The sequence below is a fragment of the Gavialis gangeticus genome, unplaced genomic scaffold (genome assembly GCF_001723915.1).
Source record: "Gavialis gangeticus isolate Ggan-Ray unplaced genomic scaffold, GavGan_comp1, whole genome shotgun sequence".
Lineage (NCBI taxonomy): Eukaryota > Metazoa > Chordata > Crocodylia > Gavialidae > Gavialis > Gavialis gangeticus.
This window is the reverse complement of record NW_017729022.1, coordinates 10,662,022-10,674,110: the sequence shown is the minus strand read 5'-3', so window position 1 is coordinate 10,674,110 and position 12,089 is coordinate 10,662,022. Positions and strand designations below refer to the sequence as shown.

The 12,089-nt window shown below is 42.5% G+C and overlaps 1 protein-coding gene across 5 annotated transcripts in view; it reads right to left on the bottom strand.

Annotated features, from left to right (window-relative positions):
• The window catches only part of CNTN1 (contactin 1), a 615,999-nt gene that overhangs the window by 67,343 nt on the left and 536,567 nt on the right, over nucleotides 1-12,089 (bottom strand). For all 5 annotated transcript variants that reach the window (XM_019514585.1, XM_019514588.1, XM_019514584.1 and 2 more), the window contains 2 exons: nucleotides 7,027-7,261; nucleotides 1,677-1,780 (listed from right to left, as the gene is read on the bottom strand). In XM_019514585.1, coding sequence (XP_019370130.1) covers nucleotides 1,677-1,780; nucleotides 7,027-7,261 — 339 coding nt within the window. The remainder of the gene's footprint in view (nucleotides 1-1,676; nucleotides 1,781-7,026; nucleotides 7,262-12,089) is intronic.

Genomic DNA, 12,089 nt, shown 5'->3' with positions numbered 1-12,089 from the left:
TCTAGTCTTTATGGTCTCCAAGAGCTGCCTTAGGAGGTCCAAATCTAGTTCTTCACCTTGGTGTGGGGGTCTGTAGCAGACCCCTGCCACCAAATCCTTTCCCCCTTGACCTCCATGTATCCTAACCCACAATGTTTCTACTTTCTCCTCCTCCAATTCCATTTTGATAAGGATCGATGTATAACGCTCCTTGACATAGAGCGCAACCCCTCCCCCTCTCCTCCCCACTCTATCCTTTCTGTACAGCTTATAGTCCTCAATGGACTATAGTTCACACCTCTCAGAGCTACTCTTTCTGGCTCCCTACAGATTTGGGCAGGCACTCCATTTTCTTTACAGCCATGATAACTGCCTGCATGGGCCTAGATTCTATTCCATTTCTAAGATGGTTTAGGTTTTAGGTACCTAAGTCATTAAATGCAATTCTAGGCCACTTTATGTGGCAGCCACAAAACTGCTAAGACATCTGGGTTCCTTTTGCATCTCAATTTTTACCTGAAATTAAAGGGATGTTTGTGCATGCTTGGAAGCAATCTAAAACAGCTAGCTAGGCATCTACTGTTGCCTAAGCTAATGAAATCCCATTTTGCCTAGGCAAGTGCATAAATCCACCTCAATGACCACATACCCCTTTGCTGCTTGGTTAACAGGGAGTGGCCTTTGGTGTGAGTTCTGAACAGGGTTTGAATTCATGCATCTGAAGCCAGAGCAACACACTTAAATTGCTCGGTCGCTGCATCCTATTAACAGAACATTTATTCCTGTAGTTCACTCATAAAAACACATCCCTCTGGTTTGTATGTTCTTTTTGACCCCCAACAATATGTAACTGACAATTTAAATCACAAATCAAGCCAAAATCTTTTTCTCTGAGCACAGCCAAAATAAACAAGCTATATGCTGCAAAGTTCTTCACAGGCCATTGTGCATGGTGAGGGAAGACCCCTTTTGGGGTGCTCCAGGGCAACTTCTATAGTGGCTCAGTTTCCATAGACCCAGGACTGCTGTGCCCTTCTTTGAGAGAAAGTAAAAAGAGTTTGGCTGGTGAAACCATGTAGTCATGGAGCCACTGACCCTGCCCTGTTTTGAAATCATTTCTCCATAGCTGCAATCCAGTTCTAGAGTGTAGTTTACTTTTGCTCTAGGCTGTACAGTAGAACCACATCTGTCTGCTGTATTATGTACCTTTGGCTTCCTGTACTTGGATGGGCATAATATTTGTTCCCAAGTTACTACAAATTTTGTGGGGAATATTTTAAAGTAATTGTATACCCAACCCTCTGAAAATGTAATGGGCATCATTTACTTACCAACCTGACATAAAAAGTACAGTCTACACCTAATTATTATAACCGAAACATAACTGGAACACGTTTTAAGACATTTTGAGCCAGATCCACAGTTGGTATAAAGCTGTAAAGTTCTCTTGTGGAATTCTAAAGATTTCTATGTCAATTTATATCACTTGGAGATTAGGCGTAAAATTTGTTAACATACCTTAGTAATAAAATACATATATTATATAAAAAATGAAATAAGGACTCAAATTTGGGCAGCAAATGCTAATTAAGCAATATAGAACATGGAAAGTTAGACCATAGGAGTGTTTTTTATCCAATCAATTACTGTACTTACATGATTGTAAAGACATTTACAGGAGTCACTTTCAAACTCACCTGATATCCTTCAACAGATTCATCAGAAATGTGGTGCCAAGAAACAGAGATTTCAGAAGATGATAGAACTAAGACGTTCACATCTGTAGGTATCTCAGTTGGAGCTGGAAAATTGAATATATGGTAAATATGCAACTCCATCCAGTACCATGTTTGTATTGCTTTGCACAGTCTTGTCTCATTTTAGCATTTTACACTACGCTCTCATTTTCACAGGGCCAAACCCTGATGTCTTTAATCTGTTTCCAACTAGGTTCTTATTTGATTAAATTATAATTTACAGGGAATTTGTTTGAGACTTGCTTGCGATTTGGTCCAGGTTGTACAGTTGTTAGCTTTCCCAGACTCCAAACTGAAAGTTATGGCAATTAAAAATAGACTCAAAGAAAAATAGAACAAGACATAGGGGTTATTCAACTCTGTAATGTCTCACCCATTGAAGACTATTGATCAGATTCTCAAAGTCAATTGCACACAAATATTTTAGATCACATTGCTTATACATACAGTCCCTACATTACATGTGGATACTAGCCACAAAGACAGGAGGGAGTTTGGATTGGGTATGATGGGGCTTCTAGTACTTTTCATAAACCAGTTCCTGGTTGGTAGATCTTGATTATGTGCAATCAGTCAAACCAGCTGGCAGGTCTGGGATCAAGAAAGGTTTTCCCTCCCTAGATCATACTGGCAAGGTCTATTGGCATGTGGGGGGAGCTATTTCTTCTGTATTAGAGGCTCAGCCTTCTCAATAAGATCACCTGAGAATAATTTTAGCCTAACCAATTTCCTGCTTCAGCAGTACCCTAGGCTACCCTCCTCTTTATCTGTGGCCCACTTTTGAGTTGTTCTATGTTTTTTCTTTTTTTGTGGGGTGCTTTGTGGTCATGGTATGCTCTTCAGAACCCCTTTAGGCTAACGATTGCCTGCAAATGCAAAAGGCTCGGCTCAGTGGTCTAGGAGGCCCCTTCCAGTCCTATAATTCTATTATGTGAAAACTAATTAGGCACTTGTGCATGCAGCTAGTCACTTGTATGTTTTTGCATGCTTAAATTTGAAAATCTGGTCTGCTACACTAAATGCATCATGCAAACTTTTTTTAATGCAAGAAACTCTTAATTTAGAAACATACTTTAAGTACTTAGAATTGTAAGATCTCATTTAATTATAGGAAGATGTTAATTTTACTGTATTGCCTGTGTCTAAACTAGAGTGAAGGAATGTAAAAATGTACAAGTGCAGCACAGTGCCTACAAAAGATTCCGTTTTCAAGCTAAGATCAGTTCTCTTTCATGGATTTTTGAAACAAGTTTCAACAGACAACCACTGCTGCCTGAGCTCAGGAAAGCATTCATATACTTAATCTTCCAGTTGGGCAGAAAGTCAACTATGTATCAAAACAGCTGGCATACAGGAAAAAAATCAGTTACATCTCTTATAAAAAGTATCCAAGGTAACAAAATGATCTTCCATGCAAAGTTATTCTTTCTAATGGTCTTGCAATAACAGCTAATAATTCAAATGTGTACCTTTAAGAATGAAGATAAAATGCAAAAGCTATTTTCTGGATGACACTATTTTAGAGAATCACAGGGACCAGAAACAAAGTTTCAGTATTAGCTAGGGCAAATGTAAGTATGTTACTGCAATTGTGCTACATGCAAGTTTTATTAACAATCAAAGCATACTGCATCATCATGAGGCTTCAACATCTTCAGTAATATGCTTGAGACATTCCCTTGATTGCCGGTGGCCTTGTTACTGCTGAACTGAATAGCCCTCTTAGGTCATGTGGTCCAATTCCATGCCACTGCTGGAATGCTCCCTGTTGTGCCATATACCAGGATTTTGTCCAAAGGCAAAGAGCTTCTACTATTTCCCTTGGGAGGCAACTTGATAACTGAATAGTTCTTACTGCCGGAGTGGTTTTACTTGGTATGATAATCTGAATGTTTCCTGACACAGACAACGCGTAGTGGGGGCACATGTCCACCCTGAGATTGGCCACTGCCAAAGCCACTGCCAGCTTCTGTGGGCAGTTGCTGCTTGCCACCCACCTCCCCCTCACTACCAATATGGCCACTGGTGTCTCCAGGCAGGCCTTGCCCACCGCCGCTGCTGCTGCCTACAAATGGTGCCCTCCCCAGTCTTGGGAGGTACCAGTTGTTCATGTTCCCTGACATATTTCATCCCTATTCTATTTCATTATGCTTATTTCTGGGATTGAATTTATTTTATCCTAGATCTCAAAAATCCCATGCCCTGCCATGCCACAGATGCATGGCAGGATGAGAAATTTGGGGAGCTGGGATTTTTGGGATCTGGTATGATTAACATATTAATTGTGTCATAAATGTAACGTCTACCAGGGTCTTAAATAGTCTAAGCTAAATAGTCATAACTAAAGTTTCCAGTGTTTGTTTATACTTCCTACAATTCATTTTTATTTTTAGCAGTAAACTATTTTTCCTAAAAGAAATACATTCAGGACTTTGCTAGGAAACATGGAAGAGTACTACAAAGGTGTTAAATTGCTTTTTTTTTAAAAAGATATGGAACTATTATTTGCCTTATACAGCTTTCACTGGACCATAGCAATTTATTAAATCATCCATATAAATACAAAACAATCATTCTGTTGCTGGAGCAGCTGTTAAAGATGATATCCTAAGGTACACTTCTCTGATAACAAGGATTGGTATTAATCACATTAGATAGCTAAGTGTTGTTAGTGTGAATCCTTAATTATCATAAGAAACAAAAGGGTCTATTTTATCTTTCTCTGTCTGTGTGGGCAATTTGTGTGCGAAGTTCCCATTAGTGGCTAATGGGAATTATAAGCATAAATCTGCTGTAAAGTATGCTTGGAAGAGAATAGTGTGTGAAGTGTGAGAATGTGGCCTTGTTATCTGGTCCAGCCTCTTGGCTCATTGCTCTTATTTCAATACCCGTAGTTCTGTTTTGGCAAAGTAGATTCTGTACTATCGGATGAAAAATTTGTGCAATTCTCTACACTTCTCCTTTGGATTTCTGGCTGCAAATAGTATGGCATGATTTAGGGTTTTTTGGATATCTGATTGGCTATACTGTGTTAAGATAATTTATTATTTTATTCTCCCTCAAGGTTTACCTTTTTCTAACATTTGTTTCCACTATGCAGAGAAAATGTAATTTTTCACTACAATTCTATAAATTGCAGAATTTGGAATAATTACAACAAGGACTAAGAAAATGATTTTAGCTGAATGTCAAAGAGGTTTCTTTTAATTATTCATATGATTGTTTTAATGTCTAAAGTGGAATAAGACAGCATGGAAGAACTCACTTTCTCTCTCTCTCTCTCTCTCTCTCTCTCTCTCTCTCTCTCTCTGTGTGTGTGTGTGTGTGTGTGTGTGTGTGCGCGCGCGTGCACGTGCACTAGTTTGAACAAGCTGGAAAATTGAACCAAACTAATTATTCTTCTATGATATTATGATTAAATAGACCAGTTGTGCTATTCAGAATAATAAATTTTAGCACCATCTGTTAACAAATAAAGACTAATTAACTTAGAATAAATTAATGCATTTATAAAAAAAAATTTAAACTGCATTTTTGCAAAAATATCAACCTATTGATCTCCAATAGAAAGAGGAAAAAACATCCAAACTCCACCTATGTGCCCACAGGGATTCACTCCTCCGGGCATACTCAGAGCACACCTAACATACCCCAAAAGCACTGAGGATTGTGTAAAGCTCAGTAGCCACTATTATTTTCTCCCAAAAATACAGCTGGAGGAGAAGGTAGCAATGCCCACCTCAGGTGTAAAGTCCTAGCATACTTGCCCAGGAAGGGAGAGCTCTAGATTCTAAGCTTAACTCAAGATTCAAACCAGAAGACTGCCCCAAGCACTAGGCTACAGAATAGGAAAAGGCTCTGGACTTTGGGCAGACAGGTCTAAATGCCAAAGGGGACAGTCGTTCAAGACATATTCCTTAGTGTTTCCTGTAGTTAGCTCTGGGCAGAAGGGCTGTGTGAAATTTGGCTGCCTGTTTTGTTTCAATGCTGTTTTGATTCATTTCAAGGTGAAAACAGCAAAATTGAAATGAAACAAAACAGATATAGTCGAAACAGCCACAAAACAAAACAAGGCAAGTCAAAACATTTTGCCATTTCAACGCTGTTTTGACGTTTCCCTGCACCTATCTCCTTGTGCCTGAAACTCTCTTTCAGGAGTTGTGACTATTACTGTTAGTTTTCCCCAAGGGTGCTGTGGTGCAGTTTCCCCGAACCCCCTGCACCTGTCTCCTTGAAACCTATCAGGCTTTGTGGCCTCAGCTGGGGCTAGCATGCCTGCAGTTTTGACCCTGCTGTGGCTTAACACATACATGTGACATGAGTTTTCCTTTCAAGATTTTGGGGTGCAGTTTCTCTGAAACCCCTGCACCGATCTCCTTGAACCTTGGCAGGCTTCATGCCCTCAGAAGGGGCTACCATTCCTGCAAGGCTCATCCAAATCAAGGAAGAAATAACAAAGTTATAGGCTGTTTCAACCTTCCCCATTATGGCCTATGGGTGAAATGTTGAAACAGTTTTGCCATTTGATCCTGTTTCGATGGAATGGAATGGAACAGCTGTTTCGAATCAAAATAAAATTCAAAACGGAACGGTGTTCTGTTGAAACGTTGAAACGCTGGTCAAAAGGGAACACTGCCATTTCGCACAGCCCTACTGGGCATCTGCCCACCCAGCATCCAGCCTCTACAGAGGCCTACAGAGGTGCCTTGATAACCACTTTTTCTTTACAAAAAGCCTATGCATTTAACTCCATTTTTTGAATCATCCTGTTGGAGGCAGGGAGCTAAATGTTAAAATGTGGAAGGCTAAGATAAAGAAATCTAAGAAGCAGGATTTTGCTTTTTGCCACTAACTACCCTAGGCAAATGCAGATGGTTTTAAAACTGTGTTCTTTTCTTTAGCTTTCCTTAACAAGATGTAACAATTCCCTTCTGAATGCCCATGTCAATCAGGTTGCATTGATTAAGATGATACAAATGTTTCTTTTTAGATGACAATGCCATATATCAGGCAACAGATATGGAAAGAGAAGTTTTTCAAATAACAAAATACTCCTTTGCATTGATATTCTGCACATCAAGGGCACAGTTCTGCATTTTTTTATCCAGGTACCCTCTCATATTCAAGTGCAAGACAGTTTTGCACAAGAGATGGAGCCTTCCATGCTGAAGGTGTGTGCTATTCATTGGTAAGTTCTAAGCCTCAACAGACCTGATCCAGCTCCTCCTACTTAACTGGCAGTACTGGATCAGGCCCTTGCACTTGATCTTATTACCCCATCTTTACTTACCATCTTGTGCTGAATAAATAACAGCAGTGAGGCTGAAAGGCCCATCCCCTTTGTTGTTAAATGCTTTCACTTTTACTTGATACTTTGTTGAGGGGGGCATGGATTCATCCTTGTGGACGTATCGGTCAATATCTGGATTGGTCACTGTAACTCTTCTCCACTCCTTTGCCCCAAATGGCTTGAATGCTACTACATAACCAAAATTATTGCCAAAATGGTATTCTCTAGGTAAAGGCTGCAGAGGCAAAACATTAAGGATTAATTTATGGTTAAATGAATGAATGCATGTTTAATGAGAAATTAAACAATAAACCAAAAAGAAATACAAATTGTAAGAACCTTGCCTTGAAATTATATTCTCTGGTGTACTTAAATCCTCTTCCAAAGCACCCCATCTTCCTTATTCACTACATCTACTAATAGTACGACTCAAACTTAGCTTTTATTTTTTATCCAAAACTTTAGAAATGAATGCCAGGATAGTTCTAAAACTACAATCAGCTGTAACCAGCAAAAGATACCTTTTTAAGACATGGTAAATAATAATGAGTATATAATAAAAGCACTGCATTTATATGCTGTGTGATTAAAGAGAGAGAGTAGGGAGAAGAAGAATGAAAACAGAATGCAAGTAATTAAAGGCTCCATTTCTGTAAAAAAAAACAAACAAACCAAACAAACCCCAAAAACTTACTCACCTTTATTTCACAAATATATTCTGGATTTATTTCCTATACTCAGTAGTACTGGCATATTGACAATTAGAGCAAATAACCTATCCAACTACATATACATCAGTTACCAGAGATTCACTCTCTAGGAGTTTCAGGTTCCTCATTCTGCAAATGTAATACTATCAATATTACAGTTTCAGAAAGGACTTCACTCAAATCATGCAGCAATGATGCTACCAAATGAGGTACAGTTATTATAGGAAATTATCCTAGACCAGTGGTTTTAACTTTTTTAGACTCAAGACACCCTGCATTAGATTCAAAGAACCCTTTGTAAAATGCCAGCTCTTTGCTTTGACTATGTAAAAATAATAAAGCAATTCTTCTTTGCAAAGAACTCAGAAAGCACACAACAGGTCAAAGTTTTTAAAACTATGGATTCCTATTTGAAATTTCTGGGTTTATACTGAGAATCATGTCCAGGTGTTTGCCTGCCTGAGAGTGCTAATAATGCTCAGCACCCTGCAGCACCTTTCAAAGGATGTCATTGCACGCCAGGATGACACTTTACCACAGTTGAAAATCACTGTTCTAAAGCCACCCCTGAGGATTTTAAAATGGAAAATATCAGCCACTTAGTTGAACAGTTTGGGGTTTGTTACCATCTGCAGAGTCCTTCTGTAACTGCTCAGCAGCAGATGTGTGATGGACTCAGAAGCTAAGTGCAGCTTTTTGGGGAGGGTGGGGGTGGTTAGGGAGCAGTTAGGTCGTGTTAAAAATAGACACCCAATCTAAGGTAAGACAGGGTGGTAGGGCTAGCAGGGAGGGGCTGGAGAGATTGGGGGAGGTGAGCAGGATGGTGGGGGGAAATTGGGGGTCTGTGGGAGGACAGGGGAGCAGGCAGTGTCTCGGGGGGGGTGGAAAGGCAGGCAACATCTGGAGGAGTGATCACGGGGGCAGGCATGATCCACAAGGGGGTTGCTAGATTCTGAGAGGTTGCAGCGGAGGCCTCATGGGGTCTACAGGGGGCTGGAGCAGGACCAGAAGCTATTTTTATCCCTCCACATGCCCCAGTGAGCCTCCCGCCTCTCCCCTGACCGATATTTACTTGCTCAGCTCACAGCAGTGGTGAATGCTGATAAAACTGGCAGTACCAAGAGCAGCTTGTGGGATGTGAGGTTCTGGGGAGACTGGCTGGTCCACGGGGGGAGGGACAGGTGGAGGGCTAAAAATAGCCTGATGACAGGGGGGCAGTTAGGAAAAGCACAGCCCTGAAACTGGGGCCTGGGGCTGGGCTTTCTCAACCCTGGGGCTGTGCAGGTAACTGTACAGAAGTTCCATTCATGGGTCTAACCTAGATCAATTAAGTTTGAATGTACATTGATCCACGTCTATCTTAGATTGGGCTTTTTTTAGACCAGTCTGTGCATAGAACTTCTCTACATTTATGCATTTAGATTGATTTCTAATCCCTGAGATTGGGTCTAAGTCAGAACCTGGGTGAACTAAATTAGATCAGGTGGCCATTTTTAACTCTCTTGAACCTCCCCATAACCTCTGCAAATATCTGAACTTACTTAAAAGCTGTCCCAGCCACTTTTTTAGAGGCTGAACAGAAGTGCCTGTCTTTGAGAATAGCCTACTTATATCAGCCTTTCCTGTTCCCCAAACCCAACAGAGCTCCTGTTGAATGAAGTACCTATGAGGTTTATCTGAGGATTATGGACCCTGAAGAACTGTAAGAGGGGTGGCAATGTTTTATGTTTTTGCTGATTACTCTAGGGTGCTTGTACATGTGATGAAAATTGCCCATTGTTGTAGTTTAATTGCGTTACACTTTATACGTATGGGGGAGGGGATTCTATGATTTAAAGGAGTTTGTTATGTTGCAAACTAAACTTAGTTTACAATGTAGCTACCTGTAACATCGCAGCCTTTAACCTGATAGCTCCCCCATCAGCCATGTGAGAGGCGGGCTGAAGGCAGAGGTAGTAAGGGGCCCAATCTTTTTTTTTTTTTTGTGGAGACTGGCTGCCTCTCCTGTGGCCAGGGGGTGAATTGCCAGTGAGCTGAGCAACCCCTGAACTGTGGGGGAATGGGACCAGTCCTTCCCTCCACAGTGACAGCAACCCTGGGGCCACTCGGCTGACTTGCTAGTGGGCCAGATGCTGCCCCTGCTCAGGGAACAGTTGGAATGGGCTCAGTGCTGCCTCCAAGCTGGAACAGCCCCCAGAACAATAGAAGTGTACCCAAAGTCCTGGGGGGCACTGCCACTGTAGATGGAAAGAACCCCCCCCACACACACACACCTCAGGGCCCACCAGCAACTCACCCCTCCTGCTGCAGGCAGGCTCTGTGAAAAAAAAAAAAGGCTCAGACTGCTTGCTGTTTTTCTTTTTTTTTCTGGTGGAGCCTGCCCTCATGAGCTGCTGGTGGGCTGAGCAGCCCCTACGTTGTGGGGGGCCCTAGTCCTTTCCTCCACAGCGGCAGTGCCTCCTGGGCTGCCCAGGTGGGCAGCTAGTGGGCTGGAGGCTGCCCCAGCTTGGAGGCAGCACCTGCCAGATCCAACTCTTCCCCAAGCCTGTCGGGGCTTCCAGTATGTCATGTATCACCCTCACCACCTTCTTTGGACACCAGCACACCCAGCCACCCTCCTGCTGCCTCCCCATGCTGCCCCAGGCGGTCCCAAGTGGCAGGAACAGTGTACATGGTGCTGGAAGCCCTGATGGGCTCAGGGAAGAGTTGGATCTGGTGAATGCTGCCTCCAAGCTAGGGCAGCCCCTAGCCTTCTGGTAGCCTGTCTGGGTGGCCCTGGGAAGGGGTACTGCCACTGCAGAGGGAAGGACCAGGACTCCTGCTGCTCAGGGGCTGCTGAACCCACCAGCAGCTTGTGTGGACGTGGCAAGGGGCCCGATCCTTTTTTTTTTTTTCCACGGAATCTGCCTGCAGCGGGGGGCTGAGCTGCCGATGGGTCCTGGTCCTTCAAAGTATTTAAGGTAGACTGGACTATCAGTTGAGACCGGTAGCTAGCCATGTTAGTCTGAAGTCAGACCCTTTAGAGACTAACCCATTCAAAAGGGCACTATCTTTTATAAGTGATAGCTTAGTTCATCGGAGTATATTAATGGACCTGCATAGAGAAGGGGTACTAAATGGAAAGGAATAATTTAAATACAAAGGATGTGGGAAGGATTGGGTGAAGGGACATTGCTAAGAGAAGCCAAGGTGAGTTGAAGAGATCAAAAGGGATAAAAAAACCCAGCTAACCCACTGCAGAACATGAGGATTGTAAAAGCTAGTCCACATAACAATCCAAAGTCTCTGTGGAGGCCACACTTACATTTAAATTACCTTATTCTTTCCTATTTAGTACCACTGCTCTTTGCAAGTCCATTCATAGCATCAGAAAAATAGACTGTATCACTAAAGAAAAAACCCTGCTTCTCACGTCTCAGATGGGAAAAAATTGCTTGTCTGGCTCTGTCCCAGCTGAGAGAACTCCATATGGTGTATATAGTTGTCCAACTTAGGATTCTGGATTCCCCTTTGGGTGCTAGGTGCCTAAAAGGTAGGTGCTAAACTTTCAGACACCTAAATTCTCTTTTGAACTCAACATTTTACTTTTTCTTTCATTTTCCCCTAAGTGCTTTGTACCTTTGGAGGAAAGGATAAATAATGTTTTGTTTGGAAGAAGCTGTTTCTGAGTAGCTTTGATAAATAAAATAATCACAAAACTTTAGAGGAGCAAGACTTGCAGGTACCAAACTCAGATGCCTGCCAAACGTAGGTACAAACTTGTAGGTGCCTGTCTCACTGACTATGGGCAAGCATTGACTTCTACTGCTGCAAATTTATCGGAAAAATTCTTGAGAGGGCGCAAACAAGCATTCCAGCATGCAGACTCTACCTCTCCCCTGTTCAGGTCTTCCCCAGACTGAAGCCATAGTGGTTTGGGGGAGGCTGGGAGAGCAGCAGCATGTCAATTCCTCCCAACTACGGAGAAGTCCAGCTGCAAAGAAATGCCCCCGTCTGGGAAAAGTATAGGGGAAGCTGCAGCCAGACTCCTTCTGTGCTCTGGATGAGTCTAGCTGCCACTGTTCTCTGAGTCTTCCCTAGACTGGAGTCCTCTCTCTGGGGAAGGCACAGTGGAACCTGCTGCCTGACTCCCAATCACAGAGGGTGAAGCATACAGGATTCATTTGAGCAAGAGAAACTCTTTTTTTTTTTGGGGTGAGGGGGAAGAGGGATGTAGCAGCGCAGGTAAAAGTGGAGAGGTACCTGGGGAGTCAGACGTCCGGCAGGTTGCAGCGTGTCAGAATTCCACTGTCTGTATTGGGTCCGTGAGCGTCTGTACCTAGGAGGTTGATGAAGTGCAGGTCATAGGCTCAT